This window comes from Mercenaria mercenaria, chromosome 2, assembly GCF_021730395.1.
Source record: "Mercenaria mercenaria strain notata chromosome 2, MADL_Memer_1, whole genome shotgun sequence".
Classification (NCBI taxonomy): domain Eukaryota; kingdom Metazoa; phylum Mollusca; class Bivalvia; order Venerida; family Veneridae; genus Mercenaria; species Mercenaria mercenaria.
In genome coordinates, this window is record NC_069362.1 from 73,103,690 (window position 1) to 73,127,694 (window position 24,005).

At 36.6% G+C, this 24,005-nt stretch overlaps 1 protein-coding gene across 5 annotated transcripts in view; it reads left to right on the top strand.

The window, feature by feature from the left end:
• Window positions 1-24,005, top strand: part of LOC128555218 (RUN and FYVE domain-containing protein 2-like) — a 97,260-nt gene that overhangs the window by 23,548 nt on the left and 49,707 nt on the right. For 4 of the 5 annotated variants that reach the window (XM_053536945.1, XM_053536946.1, XM_053536947.1 and 1 more), the window contains 4 exons: window positions 1,483-1,654; window positions 2,600-2,941; window positions 7,420-7,536; window positions 11,520-11,687. In XM_053536945.1, coding sequence (XP_053392920.1) covers window positions 1,483-1,654; window positions 2,600-2,941; window positions 7,420-7,536; window positions 11,520-11,687 — 799 coding nt within the window. The remainder of the gene's footprint in view (window positions 1-1,482; window positions 1,655-2,599; window positions 2,942-7,419; window positions 7,537-11,519; window positions 11,688-24,005) is intronic. The other variant, XM_053536949.1, reaches the window with a different exon arrangement.

The window sequence follows — 24,005 nt, forward strand, 5'->3', positions numbered from 1 at the left end:
TTGTGTAAAGTGTTTGACATATGGCTTTGAAACTTTTATCACTTGTTTATTATAACAGTCTCTATCTGTAGGCAAGAGTAGGTAACTCTGTCAACTATTTTGACTTGTGGTCCTTATTGGACTTGGAAATTGGTACAATTTTTGTACAAGTCCATGTTTTGTCAAAACTATTTTACTTTTGGCTTTGAAAGTTTGAGCACTTGTTTATCGTCATAATTTATATTTGTAGACAAGAGTACATAACTCTGTCAACTATTTTGGCTAAATTATGGCCCTTTTTTGACTTGGAAATTCGGTAAGTATTTGTACAAGTCCATGTTTTGTCAAAACTATTTGACGTGTGGCTTTGAAACTTTGAACACTTGTTTATCAGCATGATTTCCATCTGTAGGCAAGAGTACATAACTCTGTCAACTATTTTGGCAGAGTAATGGCCCTTTTTGGACTTGGAAATTGGTTCAGTTTTCATACAAGTCAACGTTTTGTCAAAGCTATTTGACATGTGGCTTTGAAACTTTTAACACTTGTTATCATCATGTTCCCATCTGTAGGCAAGAGTCATAACTCTGTCAATATTTTGGCTAAATTATGCCCTTTTTGAGACTTGGAAATCAGATTAGTTTTTTTGTACCCTGTCTGTATTTTGCTAACCTGTTTGTCATATGGCTTTGAAACTTTGACTACTTGTTTATCTCATAGTCTACTTACCATGGACAAGGTCTTTAGCTTAGTTATGGCTCTTGTTTGGACATAGAAATTAGTTAGGTTTCGCATACCATTCGATATTATGTCTATTATGTTTGATTATAATGAACTTTGAAACTTTGAAACTTGCTTCAAATGGTCACACATGTGCCATATAGTGCAAGATTATCCAAATCCACAAATGCAGGTAATTGTTTGTCTTATCTGTTGCTTTTTTTTTGTCTGAAAATCTCGGGTAATATTTTGACCCTATACTTCAGTCAATGCCTCGAATAGTCGAGCGCTCTGTCAACAGACAGCTCTTATTTGATATTGGTTTAAACCTGTTTGAAACTAACACTGTGACCTAGTGGTTCAGGCATCCACCTTAGGAACTGGAGCTTGATAGTTAGAGTCATTCTGGGATCTGTTCTGATGTGGCTGGTTTTATGCAGCTTGCTGGTAAAAGAATAGTTACTAACTGACTTCCTGTCTGGTGTCCTGGCATTGAAGTAAAGGATTATTTAGGAGTTAAATATGTACAAGGCAAGGCAGTTCTATGAGTTAAAATGGCTGGCCTTTCAAAATGGGTAACACTACAATAAACAAAGACTTAACTTTGATATCATTCTACAGACGTAGCAACTGTATCACAGTAATATGCTGAGATATCAGTATTATTACAATAGTCCTTTTATCAGTATCAGCTGAATTGTCTTTAAAAGGGCACAGATAATTTATTCTTTGATTGCTTGAAATATGGCACCAGTTAATCATTTCCTTTGCATTATTTTCCAGCACAACAGTGGCAAATTTACAACAGAAGCTTGAGATGTGTAACACGACCAATGCCTTGATGAAAGAAGACCTTGCCATTGCCAAAAATACAATACTAGAACTGGAAGATGAAAAACAGAATGCTGAGTCGCAACGAGATACGATACTGCATGTACACAAACACCATATTGAGGTGTGTCCAAAATGTGGCTGTAAACTTGAATCAGACAACAACAACTCCAAGTCAAATACCTGAGATTTAAATGTCTTCTTGGTTTTTTTTTAGTGTTTATAATGTGCAGTAATATTAGTGCAATATATTGTCCATTTACACATAATGTGATATGATAATTTTGTGCAATATATTGTCCATTTAGGCATGATGTGACATGATTTTGTGCAATATATCATCCATTTGCTTGAATTTTTGCCTGAAGTCTGGAAAATAAGCTTAGTACTTCTTGCATTCACTTTGTTTGTCTGAAGGCTTCAAATTTTGGAATATACATTTGTGTGTGGTCATTCTATTTGAATGGACAGCAGTTTTACATGGCAATGCACTGGTCTCATTGTGCATCTACTTCTTGTTAGTGAAGCAGTCTGACTGCATGCTGGACACATGGGCCATCTGTATCCCCAGGCATGGCTCATGGGCCATCTGTATATCTCACATTGACCATCTGTATATCTGTGCAGAATCTCCAGGCATGTCATCCAAAAGCATATTGGTGTGATATTATAATAATTCCTTTCACCAGTTCATATAATGTTGGCTTACATTTACTTATTCCATTGATGCATATTCATAATTTCATCTGATTGAAGGGTTTCATTTGTCTAGTTCATGACCAGTATTTTGACCATGGTTTTATAAATCTTTCTCCAGTGTTGAATTCCTTTTCAATGCCTGTATATACAAAAGTAGACTGGCTTCTGCCCAATTCTTTTATCAACATGAATTGTATCTTGACTCAATGAGGCTTTTTGAACACTTGTGGAAATTCAATGTAATTCACATTAATCCAAACACTTCACCAGGGGCATAAAAAGTAAATATATTTGCATGAGATTATCAAAAATGATATACTAATTAACATCACAGTGAATGGTATATTAATTTACATGACCATGATAACAGAAAGAAGATGAAGGTGAGGTCACACAGGAACAGAATGAGAGGAACGAGAAACCACTGAGTGAAGAATTAGAGGCTGCAATGAGATCAGAACATACGGAGTCCACTGAAGATATTCCACAAGTGGTTGCTACAGTTCCTGAAGATACCCCGCAGGATGTGGCTACAGTTCCTGAAAATAGACCAGAGGACTTGACTGTAGTTAATAAAGAAAGCCCCCAGGAAACAGCTACTATTGCAGAAACACAACCAGTCCATGCAGCTTCTAGCCCAAGGGACATCATAATGCCCTTAATTTCAAAATTTCGCTCGGGATCAACAGGTTCCAGTCCAAAGAAATCAAAAGTATTTCACTTACATTATATCCCTGCACTCCAAGCCTATCCTGCTTTTACAGCCAGACACAAAATCAACAAATCAATATGAATTTAACAGAAATGAATGGAGTGAAAATTATTTTAGAGAAGAAATGAGCATTGTAAGATATGAAGAGTTTAATAGCATTGCCTTGATATCGTAACAGTAATGTGGTAACAGTTTGAGCTTGTAAATGTGCCATGCTTACAGTTATAAGAGCTTAATTAAATCTCATTTCAGATATTCAAACAAACTATGAATTGTAAATACAAAATCACAAAACCTAATTTGTTGAGACATGACATAAAACAAAATGAGGCAAGTGAATAGTATCTTGGCAAAAATTTAAAAAAAAGTTTTATTAGAGGTAGCAAAAATGCTGAAGCCCCACTCCGTAGAAAATGTTTGTATAAAATACGTTAATGGACGTCATCTTAGATACCTTTAGCAGAACACAACACAGGTTATCTTTATAACCTGCTGAGATTTGCACCTTGTTTTCTCTAAATTTCCAAAACATTTTACTTCACTGTCCATCCATACATACCCATTCACACGACAGTAAAATTTCATTTTCATGAGTGAATCATCACATGATCAACAATTATTTGTATGCAACCTGAATCTCTGTTCATCATCTCCATATCCAGTCATTCCCTTTACATGTGTATGCACACACTGCATTAAATACATAAACAGTATGCACTGACAAAATAACCTCATTGATTAGGGGCCAATCAATTTATTATATATTTGGTCTTCCTTTACTTCAGACATTTTGTTGTTATCTGATTGGTTGGATGTTTGGAAATGCTAATTTCTGATTGGTTGAATGTTTGGAAATGCTAATTTCTGATTGGTTGAATGTTTCAAATGTTATCTCTGATTGATTCAATGTCTGAGTACAAGTGTTGTTTGATAATCGTATGTGATACAGGTATCTAAGCTTAAAGCTACATATTGTCAAAGATATTTTGTTGTGAAATAAAACATGAAAATGATCAATGAAGTTTTGTATTTTATCAAAAATTGATACCTATTCAAGAGTGACTCATTTTTATCGATTCAGTTCATTAATGATTGCTCCCCTACCTAAATGGTTTATATTCAGAGGATCCATTTACAGCCTACAGCTAGCTTTGGCAGAGAACAACTGAAAACGTCAATGGTAAACAAATGAATTTAACACACAGTTATGCACAGTATATGACATTGGGGCAATAATTGAAGGAACAGGGTGAGAATGAGTGTTTCCTTTTGTTGGTCAGTACCCGCCCACTTAGCTCAATAGGGAGAGCACAGAGCTATGGATTGTGGGGTCATGAGTTCCCCGGACGGGCTGTATGTTCTCTGTGACGATTTGGTAAGACATTGTGTCTGAAATTGTTTGTTCTCTGATTCATGTGGGGAAGTTGGCAGTTACTTGCAGAGAACAGGTTTGTACTGGTACAGAATCCAGGAACACTGGTTAGGTTAACTGCCCACTGTTACATAACTGAGATACTAGTGAAAAATGGCATTAACCCCAAAACAAGTTTGTTGATCTGTATACATATATGAGTATCTGTACTGTAGTTTTAGGGATTTGCAAATAAAAAGGAGGGTTTATTTTTTTCACATCGCAACAAGAGCAACTTAGTAGAAGTTTATTGTAAGTTGCAATATTACATACAATATATAGCCACTTGTATCAGAGTGGTAGCCTAGTGAACATTGTTGAATATTTTCCCACAAAAAAATAAAAGGTACATGGGAACACTGGTACCCTTTGGTGGCCAAGTTTACCAGTGATATATCAATTATCAAATCTTTTGTAGGATTGAAGGCTTAACATCTCTCCACCTGGAATGAAAGGCTAAATTTCTTATTCCATTTGATAGTTTGAATTCCCTTACTTATTTTAAGGAAAAAGTTATTTGGAGTCTAGTCTTTATTTTGAAGTCTATGTTGAAATTTATATCCAAATTTGACTGAGAGGTTAATTCTTTATTCCACTCAAAGTGAAAGACTTACTTCAGTATGCTGCTGGGAGGGAAAGCACAATTTGAATGAAAGGTTAACTTCTGCTTCCCAGTTAGATAGAAATGTTACTATCATATCCCAGTTAAATACTGTACCATATTCCGCTTTGAGTGAAACAATTACTTTCCCTGGTCCCAGTTCGAGTGAAATGGTAACTTCTTTATCTCACTCGGAGTGAATGGTTAACCTTCCTTATCCATTTATGAGTAAAGTTTACTTCTATAACACATTTTGAGTGACAGGTTAACATCCACATCCCAGTTTAAGTGAAATGTTAACATCCACATCCCAGTTTAAGTGATTGTTAACATCCACATCCCAGTTTAAGTGAATTGTTAACATCCACATCCCAGTTTAAGTGAAATGTTAACATCCACATCCCAGTTTAAGTGAAATGTTAACATCCACATCCCAGTTTAAGTGAAATGTTAACTTTCACATTCCAGCTTGAGTGAAATGTAACTCTCATATCCCACTCAGAGTGAAATGTTAGCTTTCACATTCCAGCTTGAGTGAAATGTAACTCCCATATCAAACTCAGAATGAAATGTTAACTTTCACATTCCAGTTTGAGTGAAATGTAACTCCCATATCCCACTCAGAGTGAAATGTCAACTTTCACATTCCAGCTTGAGTGAAATGTAACTCCCATATCCCACTCAGAGTGAAATGTCAACTTTCACATTCCAACTTGAGTGAAATGTAACTCCCATATCCCACTCAGAGTGAAATGTTAACTTTCACATTCCAGCTTGAGTGAAATGTAACTCCCATATCCCACAACTCCCATATCCCACTCTAGTGAAATGTTAACTTTTGTATCCCTGTCTTTCATTATTGCACTCTTTCTCTTGAGGTGAAAGGTTAAGTTAACCTTTGTATCTAACATGAAAGGAAAGTTTCCCTAATATTCAACTTGGACTGAAAGAATAATGACTTTTATATCCCACTCACTGGTAAACTTTCTGGTAAAGGTCAACTTTCTGATTCCAGTGGATCGGTATAACCTTCTTTTCTCAGTAAAAATCTAATGCTGTTTTCAACTTGGAATACTGATCCCAACTTGCAGTGAAGATAAAATATTTCTTGCTTGTTTAGTGCCATAGTGCTTGTATATATGAAGAATTATTAAAGGTTGATTAAGACTGGCTGGGAGTTGTCAGTCTTTCGAATCTTTTATGAATTACTAAATGTACAAAATTATCTGTGCATATTACCTTGGGTCGGACTCATGCTTGATAGATTTTAGTCTAGAAGGAACTTGGCTTTAATGTTAACATCTCTTCCATGGAGGAATCTGGATGTAATATTGACTGATGTGAATCTAAGACTAAAGTAGTGTCGCTGGGCAATTTATTTATGCATAGAAAAATGTTTAACATGCAAATTGTTGTAGTGGTGAAGAATGAGTCATTCTGAAGAAGGTTGTATTGATTGGTATCGGAAATTCAATAGATCCTCTTACAGTGTGTGTGGGTGAGAAATGGATCAGGGCATCCAGTAAATGAGCCGTGCCATGGGAAAACCAACATAGTGGCTTTGCGACCAGCATGGATCCAGACCAACCTGCGCATCCGCGCAGTCTGGTCAGGATCCATGCTGTTCACTAACAGTTTCTCCAATTCCAATAGGCTTTAAAAGCGAACAGCATGGAGCCTGACCAGACTGCGCGGATGCGCAGGCTGGTCTGGATCCATGCTGGTCGCAAAGCCACTATGTTGGTTTTCTCATGGCACGGCTCAAATTTTATTGAAATTACTTCTTCTTTTCCATTTAACATTCCATTAAACACTATTATTTTGATGAAATATTAATAAGGATTTAGTCGCAGTTTGAATGGTAAAAATGCAGGCAAATCAGTTGTTGACACACAGAAGCTTTAATGTAGCATTGACATTAACAGAAAAACAACAGAACACACATGAATATATGATTAGATATTTTACAGTCCTGATTTTCACCCAGACCTTTTATCCAGTTATTTCATCATATTTTCCCAACAATTGTTTCCCTTGGGGTATACAACCATGACATCTTGTAATGTATTATTCATACACCAGCAGCATTGTTCCAGCTTCCTACTTCCTCATTTCTCCCACTGTAATCAATATAACTTGGATAAGCTCTGTCTAGTTGTCTCCCCTGATTCCTCTCCCAAGGAATAACTATGTGTAACCAGAACCTTTGTGTTTTTTCTTCTTTTGTGGAGTTGTCTCCCTTTACAGTTGCATTTAGGTTTGAGTGCTATTTGATAAAAGACTTCTTATTGAGATGGTCAGTAATTAAATTACACTTTTAATATATGTATCAGTAAGTTGTTTGTTTTTCAACTTAAATTAGAGGCTTTCAATTAAAAGTAAATTTTGTAAATTTTGAAAAAAGAAGTTCTGAATATTTTGTGAGAGCATGATTTGACCTTGTATATTTTTGTTACTTGAAATTAGGAAAGTAAAAAAGACATAGACGTAGAGCGTCAGACATATCTTCAGTCACGGGCAGGCCTTGATGACATGTATGCTGAGGTGAAGAAAAAACTGGATGAAGAGATACATTTGAGACTGGTAATATACTGGTAACATTTTAGAAAAATTATCATAAATGATATGGCATGGAAGAATATCAATTTCCTTGGTAACATCATAATACTTTGTTCTACTTATATCTGTTGGGACCAATACGTATGTAAGGCAAGAAAGCTTCATCTTTTTAGCTCACCTGTCACATAGTGACAAGGTGAGCTTTTGTGATCAATCGTCGGCTTCATCCGTCCACAATTTCTTGTGAACACGATAGTGACCACATTTTGCAATTGATTTTAAGCACAACTTGTATTGGCATAATATCTTGGTTCCTTTCGAATACTGGCCAGATCCCATCATGGGTTCCAGAGTTATGGCCCCTTAAAGGGCAAAACTTTGCTATTTTGCCTTTTCTAGCCATATAGAGACTTCATTTATGGTTTGATTTAGATATCTTTCACAACAATAGATCTTTGTTTCCTTGATGAATCCCTCAGATCCAGTCATCGGTTCCGGAGTTATGGACCCTGATTGACCCCTGAAAGAGCCAAAGTTTATTAATTTTTACCTTTTGAACACGATAGAAGTGACATTTTACTTTCGATTTTAACCACACTTACACGTAACTTAAGTCATAATAAGATCTTGTTTCCTTTCGAAAACCGGCTAGATTCCTTCTTGGGTTCTAGAGTTACTGCCTCTTGGGTTCTAGAGTTACAGCCATATAGAGGTTTCATTTATGCTTTGATTTGATACAAACTTGCACAGAATGTTTATCTTGATGATCTCTAGGCCAAGTTTGAAACTGGGTCATGTGGGGTGGAAAACTAGTTCACCAGGTCAGATCAAAGGAAAAGCTTGTTGACACTCAAGAGGCCACATTTCTGACCCTATTGTCATGAAACTTGGTCAGAATGTTTATCTTGGTGATTCCAAGGCCAAGTTTAACAGGTGAGCGATATAGGGTCATCATGACCCTCTTGCTATTATTTATTAACCAATGCCTGTATCTTACTGGTTTATATTTTTTGGGGTGTAAAGTTTAAAGTAGTTCTGCACTTTTGGATCGAAAAAAATTCTAAAATGTATAATTGGATTAAACCCTGATTTTTCAAAACTTCAAAATATACTTAGAAAATTCAACAAATAAAAAAGGTAAAGTTGTGTGCTTGATTTTTTGCTAGACTGATATGAAAAATTTAGACATCACGCATTTTTAGCTCGACTATTCATAGAATAGTGAGCTATTGCACTCGCCCATGCGTCGGCGTCCGCGTCCGCATCCGCGTCCGCGTCCCAATTTTGGTTAAGGTTTTGTATGTAAGCTGGTATCTCAGTAACCACTTGTGGGAATGGATTGAAACTTCACACACTTATTCACTGTGACAAACTGACTTACATTGCACAGGTTCCATAACTCTATTTTGCTTTTTTACAAAATTATGCCCCTTTTTCGACTTAGAAATTTTTGGTTAAGGTTTTGTATGTAAGCTGGTAACTCAGTAACCACTTGTGGGAATGGATTGAAACTTCACACACTTATTCACTGTGATGAACTGATCTACATTGCACAGGTTCCATAACTCTTTTTGCTTTTTTACAAAATTATGCCCTTTTTCGACTTAGAAATTTTTGTTAGGTTTTGTATGTAAGCTGGTATCTCAGTACTTACTAATGGGAATGGATTAAAAACTTCACATACTTGTTCACTATCATGATCTGACATGCACTAGCAAGTCCCATAACTCTACTCTCTTTTTTTTTCAAAATTATGCCCTTTTTCGACTTAGCAGTTTTTGGTTAAATTTTTGTATGTAATCTGATATCTCAGTATCCACTAATTGGAATGGATTGAAACTTCACACACTTGTTCACTGTCATGATCTAACATGCACTGTGAAGGTCCCATAACTCTACTTGGCATTTTTACAAAATTATGCCCCTTTGACTTAGCAGTTTTTTGTTAAGTTTTTGTATGTAAGCTGGTATTTTCAGTATCCAAATTTGGAAAGGATTGAAACTTCACACACTTGTTCACTGTCATGATATGACATGCAGTACAGAGGTTCAATACCTCTACTTTGCATTTTACAAAATTATGCCCCTTTTTCAACTTTTGTATTCATTCAATTGACAAGGCTGTTGAGTAGTCGAGTGTTACTGTCCTCCGACAGCTCTTGTTATTGATGTATTATGGGAACGCCCCTGGCGGGTGGGCGGCGTCCACAGACTTTGTCCGGTGCATATCTTCTTCATGCATAGAAGGATTTTGATGAAACTTGGCACAATTGTTCACCATCATGAGACGGAGTGTCATGCGCAAAAACCAGGTCCCTAGGTCTAAGGTCAAGGTCACACTTAGAGGTCAAAGGTCAAATTCAAGAATGACTGTTCGGAGCGTATCATCTTCATGCATGGAGGGATTTTGATGTAACTTGGCACAATTGTTCACCATCATGAGATGGAGTGTCATGCACAAGAACCAGGTCCCTTGGTCTAAGGTCAAGGTCACACTTAGAGGTCAAAGGATGCAATAATGAAAACTTTGTCCGGAGCATTTCTTCTTCATGCATGGAGGGATTTTGATGTAACTTGGCACAATTGTACACCATCATGAGATGGAGTGTCATGTGCAAGTCCCTTCTTTAGAATTACTTCCCTTTGTTGTTACTATAAATAGCTTATATTGTAACTTTTTCATTACTAGTTGTAGGGTCACGTTGTCATCCAGTTTTGAGGTGAATTTTGACTAACTCTACCTGGTAAGGATTTTTGTGTGGACTTAAATTTTTTTTTTTAACTTTCCTTATATATAGTTGTTACTATAAATAACTTATATTGTAACTTTTTTATAACTGACCGTAGGGGAAAAACCAAGACCACCTTTCTGTGGTACAACATAGATGTTACTTTCAAATTTTAGGTGTATTTTAAGGTATCTCTGCCTGGAGTTTTTTTTGTGGATTTAGAAAAACAAAAGAATTACAATAATTACTACACAACCACAGAATTAAAATTCCATTTGCAAATACAGGTGCTAGTGTAAAGAAATTTGCTATGACGGGCGTATATTGTGACATTCTGGCACTCTTGTTCCATGATGGGAGTCAGTGGAAAAATAACAACTTTTTTTAACATTCTTGCGAATAGAAATTTTTCTATAATATAGATTTTAATGAAATTTCTCACAGTCGTAAATAAACATAATATTATGATCTATGATGTGGTGAAATAAAATGTATAGGTCTGTGTGCTTATTTTTGAGATATTTGATCATGATTAAAGTGAACTGCACATTTCAAGCTAATTTTAAGACATTTTTTTTTATTATTTAGCATGTCAGATGTTTTAATATCATATTTTAACTGTAGAAAGATAAAAACATAGACATTGTAATAACTTTACTCCTGAGTTGCCATTAATTCATAAAATGATTTCGGATAAATGACGTTACGCCATCACTTCCGGTTTATCAGACGTGCAGAACTACCTTGACTGCTGACAATAGGTTGACATGAATACACAAGTGTGTATCATTAAAAATAAATAGTTCAGATTGTGGTGTACATTTTATGATAAGAGTATGCAGGTACCCATAGGATGCTCTAGACCAACAGGCATCTAAGCCCACTGGTTTAGATCATTTGCCTGTCACTACAGGTGTATTGCAGAAGCATGGCATTAAAATCATGAAGTCTAAGAGGTACAAATTCCATCATAAATTACCAATACTAAGTTCAGTTTCAGGGCTTTTTTCCCCTATAAAGCTATCACCCATAAAAGGAGGCAATCCCAATGCAAAAAAGTATGTTTTTTCCACAATGCTGAACTTAAAATTCCCAAACTATTGTTACTGCCTAGGCTGTTTTGTTTTTCGGTAATATTTTTGCTATTTTGTAAACTCTTTCTCATTAAAGTTAAAGACAGCAGTTATCAATATGCCATCACACATTTTAAAATGTTATTCAAAAAGAAAATAATCATTACCAAAACAAATCATATGTAAAACATGTATTGTATTACAGGATGTAGAGAGGGAGCTAGAGTTGCAGATCAGTATGAAACAAGAGATAGAAATGGCCTTACAACTCCTTGAAAAGGACATTCATGAAAAACAAGACAGCATTATTGGGCTTCGAAAACAACTGGAAGATGTCAAGAATATAAATTTACAGATGTATGAAAAATTAGAGGTAAGATTTATGTTAGACCAGTTTGTGAGGAAGATTTTGAGGATAAAAATGTCTACAAATCTTTTACAAAGGTATTACACACACCTCTTGTAAGCTGTGCATCAATACAGTTATTATTACCTGGCAATATGGGTGACAACTAGCTTCAGGCTGAAAGGTTTTGGGTCTGGTTTGGTTACAAAATCACAGTTCTTTTACTTTTTAGCTCACCTGAGTAATGCTCAGGTGGGTTATTGTGATCGCTCGATTTCCGGCGTCTGTCGTCTGCCAAGATTTAGCTTGTGTATGCGATAGAAGCTGTATTTTTCAATTGATCTTCATGAAATTTGGTCAGAGTGATTGTCTTGATGAATTCTAGGTCGAGTTTGAATATGGGTCATCTGGGATAAAAAACTAGGTCACTAGGTCAAATCAAAGAAAAACCTTGTGTATGCAATAGAGGCTGTATTTTTCAATTGATCTTCATTTGATCAGAATGATTGCCTTGATGAAATCTAGGTCGGGTTTGAATATGGGTCATCTGAGATCAAAAACTAGGTCACTTTGTCAAATCAAAGATAAACCTTGTGTATGCAGTAGAGGCTGTATTTTTCAATTGATCTTCATGAAATTTATTCAGAGTGATTGCCTTTATGAAATCTAGGTCAAGTTCAAATATGGGTCATCTTGGGTCAAAACTCGGTCACTAGGTCAAATCAAAGAAAAACCTTGTGTATTTGATAGAGGTTGTATTTTTCAATTGATCTTCATAAAATTTGGTCAGAATGATTGCCTTGATGAAGTCTAGGTTGGGTTCGAATATGGGTCATCTGGGATCAAAAACTAGGTCACTAGGTCAAATCAAAGAAAAACCTTGTGTATGCAATAGAGGCTGTATTTTTCGATTGATCTTTATGAAATTTGGTCAGAATGATTGCGTTGATGAAATCTAGGTTGAGTTTGAATATGGGTCATCTTGGGTCAAAAAGTAGGTCACTAGGTCAAATCAAAGAAAAACCTTGTGTATGCAATAGAAGCTGTATTTTTCAATTGATCTTCATGAAATTTGGTCAGAATGATTGCGTTGATGAAATCTAGGTCGAGTTCGAATATGGGTCATCTGTAATCAAAAAGTAGGTCACTAGGTCAAATCAAAGAAAAACATTGTGTATGCGATAGAAAGTGTATTTGTCAATTGATCTTCATAAAATTTGGTCAGAATGATTGCCTTGATGAAGTCTAGGTCGAATTCGAATATGGGTCATCTGGGTTATAAAGTAGGTCACTAGGTCAAATCAAAGAAAAACCTTGTGTATGGGATAGAGGCTGTATTTTTCAGTTGATCTTCATGAAATTTAGCCAGAATGATTGCCTTGATGAAATCTAGGTCGTGTTCGAATATGGGTCCTCTGGGATCAGAAAGTAGGTCACTAGGTCATACCAAAGAAAATACTTGTTTAAACTCAAGAGACCACATTTTTGGTCCAATCTTAATGAAAATTGGCCAGAATATTTGTTTCCATGAAATCACTAGGTCAAAAATGTTTACACTGTTATGGTGAGTTTCTCAGGTGAGCGACCTAAGGCCATCTTGGCCCTCTTGTTTCTCTTTTTAGTTTGCATAAAACTAACAAGTTTTACTGGTGAGCTTTTGTTATTATCATGAATGTTTATAATCTGTCTATTGTCTGAGATTGAAATCACTCCGTCTTTGAAATTTCACATTTGTAATAAGCATCTTTATTTCATGCCATCTCTGGTTTGTAAAAAAGTTATTTCAGTCAAAACAAGTTGCTGCCACTGGGATCATTTTTTATCCTTCAGAAAAGGTGGACAGATAAGAAAGTTGTTTCTTGGTGGATTTTGACCCAACTTTCTTAAATGTATCATTATTAAAAGCCGTTATCCATGAGGCAGGATTTTATGGTACAAGTTAAATTACTTTGCTCAGATAATCATTACCAGAATGAAGACATGCATAAACATGCCTTACTGCACCTGCAGTGCTTGTGTTAAACTTGGATGACTTCCATTACATTTTAAAGGGGCTTCCTCTATGTTATAAGACAGGCTTCCTGTACATTTAAGACAATCTTCCTGTACATGCTTCCTCTACAGTTAGATAGGCGTCATCTACAGTGTAAGATAGGCTTCCTCTATGTTGACAGACAGACACCCTCTTTGTTTTAAGACAAGCTTCCTCTACATTGAACATGTTGAAAGATAGTCTTCCTTGATTTTGTTAGAAAGGCTTTCTTCACACTGTAAGATGTGCTTCCTCTACATTGTAAGATAGGTTTCCACAACATTGTAAGATAGACACCCTCAATGTTTTAAGACAGGCTTCCTCTATAACATAAGACAGGCTTCCTCTATGCTGTAAAAAGGCTTTGTCTACATTTTAAGATAGGATACCTCAACATTGTATGATAGTCTTCCTCTGTGTTGTAAGACAAGCTTGCTTTATGTTGTAAGACAGGCTTCCTTTACATTGGAAGACAGACTTCCTCTACATTGTAAGACAGGCTTCCTGTATGCTGTAACTTGTAAGACAGGCTTCCTTTACATTGGAAGACAGGCTTCCTCTACATTGTAAGACATGCTTCCTGTATGTTGTAAGACAGGCTTCACATACATTGTAAGACATGCTTCCTTTACATTGGAAGACAGGCTTCCTCTACATTGTAAGGTAGGCTTCCTTTGTATTGTAAAATATGTTCCTCTGCATTGTAAGATTGTCTTCATCTATGTTGTAAGATAGGCTTCCTCTGACATGTAAGCCAGGCTTCCAATATGCTGTAAGGCAGGCTTTCTCTGCATTGTAAGATGGACTTCTTCAACCTTGGAAGAGAGGCTTCCTGTACATCTGTAGATCTCTATTTTGAAAGAAAGGCTTCCTCTACGTTGTAAGACATGCAGGCTTCCTCTACATTGTAAAGTAGTTTTCCCCTACAACGTAAGATAGGTTTCCTCTATGATGTAAGATAGTTTTTCTCTACACTAAAAGATAGGATTCCTCAACAGTACATGACAGACTTCCTCTAGGCTGTAAGACAGGCTTCCTCTACATTGTAAATTAGGTTTCTCTACGATGTTAGATAGGTTTTCTCTACACTCTAAGATAGGCTTCCTTAACATTATAAGACAAGCTTCCTCAACATTGTTAGACAGGTTTCCATTACATAGTAAGACAGTCTTCCTGTACATTGTAAAGTAGGTTTCCTCTACATTGTAAGATAGGTTTTCTCTACACTGTAGTATAGGCTTCCTCTACATTGTAAGACATGCATCCTCTATGTTGTAAGGCAGACCTTGTACATTATAAGGCAGACTTCCCGTACATTACCGTATAGTGGGTTATTTCTGCGGTCAAAATATTCTGCGTTTTGGCCCCAAATAATGTGAAACAAATTTCTGCGTGTTTAATTTCTGCGTTTTCACTTAAAATGAAGAGAATTTTTTGCATTTTTAATGCCAAGGAGGAGTTAATTCCTCGCATTATCAGATGTTGTGAGAATGATAGCATATGAAAACAATAAACTAAATTACTGGTAACTGTTGTAAAGTAATTTGCATTTAATGAATACATTGTAGTATATAATAACTTGCGAAATGAAAAATTATAAGTCCAATAACAATAAATTATTGCACAACTGTATATATAACGGTTAAACTTATATAAAGGTTACTAAAGTATACCTAGTTTGGAAGATCGCCACAAGAGATTAATAAGAACAACACAAGTGAAATTCTCTCAGTTTATTTCATTCACAAAAGAAAAACGTTTTCTGAGGGATTAACAGTTAGGACTTTGATTGACCATCACACCTAATTATCATGATTATACAATTATCGATATTTGTTAGATGGCAACGGTAATTTTGAATAATTGGACCAGGCCATTATGAACTTTGGATTACCTCGGGTGACATAGCCTTAAACAACGTTGGTGAAAAAAATGCAGATTTTTTTACGTTTTAAATTTTTGCTGGATGAATATTCTGCTGGAAATATTTTTGCGATTCTACCGTGAGACCGCAGAAATGCAGAAATATTCCCTCCGCAGAAATAACCTGCTATACGGTATAAGGTAGACTTCCTGTACGTTATAAGGCAGACTTCCCGTACGTTATAAGGTAGACTTCCTCTACATTGTAAGATAGAATTCCTCTACATTGCAAGACAGGCTACATTGTAAAGACATACTTCTTGTACATTTTGAAATAGGTTTCCTCAACATTGTAATATAGGTCCCTGTACATTGTAAGACAGGCTTCCTGGACATTGTAAGACAGGCTTCCTCAACATTGTAAGATAGGCTTCTTGTTTGTTGAAAAGCATAAAATTTTGAGAAAAGATGTTTGTGGTTTTACTCTCTTGCTTCTTATTATAGCTAGATATAAAAGCTACTGGGATGATTATCCTGTTGTTCATCTAGTTGTAAGTTCACTAAACATAACAACTGGTTGATTAGGTTTCTAAATATAACTATTCTCAGTTGTACAAAAGCACATTCATCTTAGCATAGGAGTAGCCTTCAGGATGTTTATCATCCCAGGTTACTGGACACAGTCTGTGTTTGCTAATATTATACCCTCATTGCCAGCTAAGGATATATAGATAATATAGCACCAGAAATAATGTATGATATATACTGGTAGCAAGCACATTCTGACAACTAGAAATAAATTTGTCTGCCAGACAATTTTGACCGACTTTGGCTTAAAGCAGTGAGATATTGTAATTTCTGTGGATATTTTCATAATGGATTGGTCTGAGAACAACTTAAGTCAAGGTCATTGTTACATCAAATCAAGAAGAAGTCTGGTCGACATTTCAGTTATGGTTTAATGGAGATTCAGAAAAAGAATATATATGGGACACCTAAATATTATGGGAATACGTATGAAACAAGTGTGTCCTCCTACTGACAGTGTCTAAATTGCCTAAGTTTTTCCCAAATTTTACAGCATTTCTGTTCACAGACGCATGAAGAGCTTGCAATATAGCAAATGTTTTAATCCCGTATCTTGGATTTGTCTTTGGGTCTCCATGATTGAGTGTTAAGAGTGTTGACTTTCATTCCCTTGCCCCTCACCTCTGTAGGTTCGAAACCCCACTGGGGTGTAGATATTTTCATGGGCGGAAGCTAGTTTATAGAAGGTCAATGGTTCTACGAGATGCCTGCATGTGCCTGAAATAGTTCCAAGAGGGGCACCTTGGGTCTTTCTCCACAATTACAAGTTGGAAAATGGACATATGACCTAATGCAAAATCCAGTCAGGACAAACTGACTTAAGAAGTAGGCATATATAACTTTATATTATATGTATTGACTTTGTTTCTAAATCAACAACCATGGTACTTCATTACTGAAATTTGAATGCTTTTCATATGAAGATTAAACTTGTTGTATGTGTAGTCTATAGGTCAGAGGGCAATTACATTTAGACTGCCAGTGAGAGGTTTCCTGTCAGAATTGATTGATCTCATGGAAATACAGTAGAAACCTGCATTAAGACCATCCCAAAATTAAGACAACCTCATTATTAAGATCACTTTTTTACAGAACAGAATTATTTCTTCTATATTTCAATGGTTGCAGACTCTCAAAGACTACCCAGCTATTTGCTAAAAAGACCACCAATGGTCCCAAATAATAAAACCACTTTTTAGCTCACCTGTCACAAAGTGACAAGGTGAGCTTTTCTGATCGCGTGGCGTCCGTCGTCCGTGCGTGCGTGCGTGCATGCGTGCGTAAACTTTTGCTTGTGACCACTCTAGAGGTCACATTTTTCATGGGATCTTTATGAAAGTTGGTCAGAATGTTCATCTTGATGATATCTAGGTCAAGTTCGAAACTGGGTCACATGCGGTCAAAAACTAGGTCAGTAGGTCTAAAAATAGAAAAACCTTGTGACCTCTCTAGAGGCCATATTTTTCATGAGATCTTCATGAAAATTGGTGAGAATGTTCACCTTGATGATATCTAGGTCAAGTTTGAAACTGGGTCACGTGGGGTCAAAAACTAGGTCAGTAGGTCTAAAAATAGAAAAACCTTGTGACCTCTCTAGAGGCCATATTTCTCAATGGATCTTCATGAAAATTGGTCAGAATTTTTTATCTTGATGATATCTAGGTCAAGTTTGAAACTGGGTCATGTGGGGTCAAAAACTAGGTCAGTAGGTCTAAAAATAGAAAAACCTTGTGATCTCTTTAGAGGCCATATTTCTCAATGGATCTTCATGAAAATTGGTCAGAATGTTCACCTTGATGATATCTAGGTCAAGTTCGAAACTGGGTCATGTGCGGTCAAAAACTAGGTCAGTAGGTCTAAAAATAGAAAAACCTTGTGACCTCTCTAGAGGCCATATTTCTCAATGGATCTGCATGAAAATTGGTCAGAATGTTCACCTTGATGATATCTAGGTCAAGTTCGAAACTGGGTCATGTGGGGTCAAAAACTAGGTCAGTAGGTCTAAAAATAGAAAAACCTTGTGATCTCTTTAGAGGCCATATTTCTCAATGGATCTTCATGAAAATTGGTCAGAATGTTCACCTTGATGATATCTAGGTCAAGTTCGAAACTGGGTCACGTGCGGTCAAAAACTAGGTCAGTAGGTCTAAAAATAGAAAAACCTTGTGACCTCTCTAGAGGCCATATTTCTCAATGGATCTTCATGAAAATTGGTGAGAATGTTCACCTTGATGATATCTAGGTTAGATTTGAAACTGGGTTACTTGCGGTCAAAAACTAGGTCAGTAGGTCGAAAAATAGAAAAACCTTGTGACGACTTTAGAGGCCATGTTTCTCAATGGATCTTCATGAAAATTGATCAGAATGTTCCTCTTGATGATATCTAGGCCAAGTTCGAAACTGGGTCACGTGCGGTCAAAAACTAGGTCAGTAGGTCGAAAAATAGAAAAACCTTGTGACCTCTCTAGAGGCCATATTTTTCATGAGATCTTCATGAAAATTGGTGAGAATGTTCACCTTGATGATATCTAGGTCAGATTCAGAAGTGGGTCACGTGCCTTCAAAAACTAGGTCATTAGGTCAAATAATAGAAAAACCTTGTGACCTCTCTAGAGGTCATATTTTTCGATGGATCTTCATGAAAATTGGTCAGAATTTTTTATCTTGATGATATCTAGGTCACATGTGCTCAAAAGCTAGGTCACTATGTCAAATAATAGAAATAACGACGTCGTACTCAGTTCAACACTGGGTCATGTGGGGATAGGTGAGCGATTCAGGACCATCATGGTCCTCTTGTTGATATTTCACAGCTTTTTGTCTGTCAAGTCTGTGGTAAAGAGGAAAAAATCCAGATACAGAAGAGTTTTTCACTAAAATTATTTTGTGATAAATGAGCTTCTTTTTAGCTCACTATCACTGACAGGTGACAGGGTGAGCTTTTGTGATCGTATTTTGTCTGTCGTCTGCTGTCTGTCCATCTGTCCATTCACATTTTCTTGTGAACACGATAGAGACCACATTTTGCAATCAATTTTAATCAAACTTGCACACAACTTGTATTGGCACAATATCCCGATTCTTTTCGAAAACTGGCCAGATCCCATCATGGGTTCTAGAGTTATGGCCCCTTAAAGGGCCAAAATTTGCTATTTTTGGCTTGTGAACAGGATAGAGACCACATTATGCAATAAACTTTAATCAAACTTGCACACAACTTGTATTAGCATCATATATCGATTCCCTTCGAAAACTGGCCAGATCCCATCATGGTTTCCAGAGTTATGGCCCCTTAAAGGGCCAAAATTTGCAATTTTGGCTTTTGCAGCCATATAGAGACTTCATTTACAGTTTGATTTGATATAAACTTGCAAAATATCTTATACAATAATAAATCTTGGATTCCATGATGAATCTGTCAGATCCAATCATAGGTTCCAGAGTTATGGCCCCTGATTGACCCCTAAAAGAGCCAAAAGTTGGTAATTTTTACCTTGTGAACACGATAGAAGTGACATTTTATATTTGATTTTAACCACACTTACACACAACTTAAGTCACAATAATATCTCGGTTCATTTCCAAGTCTGGCTAGATTCCATTGTGGGTTCTAGAGTTACTGCCTCTGAAAGGGGCAAAAGTTTCTATTTTGGCCCTTTCAGCCATATAGAGGTTTCATTTATGCTTTGATTTGATACAAACTTGCACAGAATGATTATCTTGAAGATCTCTGGGTCTGAATCAAAACTGGGTGATGCCGGGTCAAAAGGTCAGATCAAAGGAAAAGCTTGTTAACAACCTAGAGGCCACATTTATGACACTATCTTCATGAAACTTGGTCAGAATGTTTATCTTGATGGTTTCTAGGCCAAATTTGAAACAGGGCCATATGGTCTCAGAAACTAGGTCATAAGGTCAAATCAAAGGAAAAGCTTGTTAACACTCTTCAGGCCACATTTATGACCCTTTCTTCATGAAACTACAGTGCATTCGCGGTGCTACGAATCGCAATTTAACGAAATACCGGTATACTACGAAAAGGTGTTGTTCCTTCTTATTTCTATGTTACAAAGTTGCGGTTTTACGAAAATGCAATTTTACGAAAAATGCGCTTCTACGAATGTATTGTTATGCCCTTAAAGCCTGTTTTCAACTTGTTTTAGTTGCGATTTTACGAATACCTGTATCGTCAAAGTTTTCACACCTTCCATAACGGCATGAAAAACGCTTAAGAGTGGAAAGTGTCACTATCAATTAGCTGGGCGTAAACAGTAATTAAAGTGAGAAAACTTAGTAATTAAATTCGAAATATATACGCTGTATACTATGACACACTTTAGTGGTTAATTTTTTCTCATATAACTATCAGATCGGATGGCATACCAGGCACACTTACTTCGATATCTATACGTCTCAAACAGTCACTGCATAAAGAATATAAGTCCTCATCGTCTGTAAATTGTCATTTTATTATTCCGAAAAAATCAGTGTATGGTAGCTGAATCGATATAGGCAATTGCAATTTTTGTTCTCGTGCAACAATGTACCCTGTATATATTTTATGTACAGTGAAAAAAGGTGAAGAAAAAAAAACGATTTAAAGTTCTTGATACCATCTGAGTTCAGATTCGAATAAGGTTTGTAGAAAACCCAGATGTACATATAAAATTATACATGTACTCCGATACGAAATACCACTGGTTACGATGTGTAAATATTAAGGTGCTGTATAGCGAAATTTCCTATACTACGCTCGAACGAAAATGCGATATTACGAAAAAAACGGCCGGTCCCTTGGCTTTTAGTAGTATCGCGATTGTACTGTAGGTCAGAATGTTTATCTTGATGATTTCTAGGCCATGTTTGAAACTAGGTCACCAGGTCAAATCAAAGGAAATGTTTGTACATAATCTAGAGGCCACATTTTTGACTGTATCTTCATGAAACTTTGTCAGAACGTTTGTCTGCATGAAATATCGCATTAGGTTTTATCAGGGTCATGAATTGTGGGGTCGAAAACTAGGTTACCATGTCAAATCAAAGAATAAGCTTGTTTACACTGTAGTTGGCACATTTTTTGTTCTATCTTCATAAAATTTGGTCAAAATGATTGTTATCATGAAGTCTTGGACGATTTCAGATCTGGGTCACGTGGGGTAAAAAATAGGTCACTAGGTCAAATCATAGGAAAAGCTTGTATACACTCAAGAGGCCACTTTTTTTGCTCCAATTTCCTTGAAACTTTGTCAGAGTGTTTGTTTTCATGAAATTTTGGACAGGTTTGAATCTGGGTCATGTGTGTAAAAAACTAGGTAACTAGGTCAAATCAAAGAAAATGCTTGTTTACACTCAAGAGGCCACTTTTTTTGGTCCAATTTTTATGAAAATTGGTCAGAATATTTGTCTCCATAAAATCACTACGTAAAACATGTTTACACTGTTATGGTATGTTACACAGGTGAGCGACCTAGGGCCATCTTGGCCCTCTTATTTAGCAAGGGTTGAGGCTGAGCTATAAGTATAGAAGGATGGTCTGGCGCCTATCATCTTGCATCTGTCATCAGCATTTCACTTAAGAAATGAAATGATTTTTTTTTCGGTGTTTATGCGAAATGAACTAGTGAATAGGATCGGCAAATCCATGATTACACCAGAATTGATCTGTATGATCCTGGCTAGATCCTCTCCCAAGTTTATTCAGATAGGGCACTAGGGGCCTCCGTGGCCAAGTGGTTAAGGTTGCTGAATTAGAATTACTCGGCCCTTACTGACGATGGTTGAAGCCTTACTCTGGCCATCATGTGAGGAAGCCATCCAGCTGACTTACAGAAGGTTGATGGTTTTACCCAGGTGCCCGCTTATGGTGAAATAATGCATGGAGGGGAACCTGGGGTCTTCCTCCACCATCAAAAGGTGAAAAGTTGCCATATGACCTATGACTGTGTCGGTGCAACATTAAATCCAGCAAAAACAAGCAAAAAAATAGGGGCATAATAGGCCCCTGTTAGCGGCACTAGAGCTAGAAAAAGAAATGCCTTTAAACAACTTCTTCTCATGAACCACTAGATGGATCTTCAAACTTTACTGTAGCATAATTGTTTGGTCTTCTCTCAAGTTTGTTCAAATGGGGGCACTTGGCTTGTTTTAGGGGTGGCTTAGTAAGTGCTAGAAATTGAAAAACCATGAAACAACTTCTTCTCATGTACTAGATGGATGTTTATCAAATTTGATCTGTAGCATCATTGCAAGGTTCCTCTAAAAAAATTTCAAATGGGGTATATGGCCACTTCTAGTGGTGGCTAGAGCTAGAAATTGAAATTTATTAGTCCCCTACTGGTTGAAAACCAGTTTCGGGGACTATAGGAATGCGCTTTTCTGTCCATCATTCTGTCTGTCCGTCTGTTCGCAATTTCATGTCCGGTCCATAACTCTGTCATCTATGAAGGGATTTCAATATTACCTGGCACAAATGTTCCCCATGATGAGACAACTTGTCATGCGCAAAACCCGGACCCCTAGCTCAAAGGTCAAGGTCACAATTGGAGGTTAAAGGTCTTTTTTTCTGTCCGGTCCACAACTCTGCCATCCATGAAGTGATTTTAATATTACTTGGCACAAATATACCTCATAATCAGATGATGTGTCATGCACAACTTTCAGACCCCTAGCTCAAAGGTCAAGGTCACAGTTGGCAGTCAAATGCTAACATGGCATGAACAGAGTCTGTTTCGTGTCCGGTCCATAAATTTGTCATTCATTAAGGGATTTTAATATCACTTGGCACAAATGTTTCCCATGATGAGACAATTTGTTGTGCGCAAATCCCAGACCCTTGCTCAAATGTCAAGGTCACAATGGGGATCAAAGGTCAACAGGGTGTTTTTCCTGTCTGGTCCATAACTTTGCCATTCATGAAGGGATTTTAATATTACTTGGCACAAGTGTTCCCCATGATGAAACGACATGTCATGCACAAAACTCTGACCCCAAGCTCAAAGGTCAGGGTCACAATTGGAGGTCAATGGTCAATAGGGTTTTTTCCTGTCCAGTCCAGAACTGTGTCATGCATCAAGGTATTACAATATTACTTGGCATAAATGTTCCAAGGGCTGCTAGAGCTAACAATACAAATGCCTTTATATAACTGTCTTTAATGAACCGTGTGATAGATCTGCATCAAACTTGGTGTGTGGCATCATAATAAAGTCCTCTCTCAATCCGTTCAAATTGGGGATGCTTGTTCCCTTTTAGGGACCACTAGAGGTTAAAATAGAATTACCTTAAAACAACTTCTTTTCATTGAATGGCTTGATTGATATTCTTCAAACTTGAACTGTAGCATCATTGTAATTTGTTCAAATGAGGGCATTTGACAAGAAGAAAAATAAAAATATGTTTAAATGACTTGTTTTCATGAACTGCTTTATGGATATTCATTAAACTTGGTCTTCTAAGCATCAATATAATTTATGGTCTTCTCCAAAATTTTTGTTCAAATGGTTGCACTTGGAGGCCTCTTATAGTGTCCATTAGTTTATACTTAACACAGTTGTTACTATTCATATTATTTACTCAAGGTCAGACAGTCTAGGTCAGGTGAGCGACTTGGAGCCACTATAGCCATCTTGTTGAAACAGTGCTATTAGAATGTCTTGATATTTTGAAAAAAAAATCAGGATTTAATTAAATTCAACATTGCAGCTGAACATGCACTTTATTACCTTGATTACAGAACAAGGAAACGAGTTGTGATTTTTGTAACTCATGGGTTAATTACTGAACTTTCTCGATTACAAGACAATGGAATGAGTTGTGATTTATGTAACGCGCAGAGTAATTATAGGGTATTAACTCAATTTCAA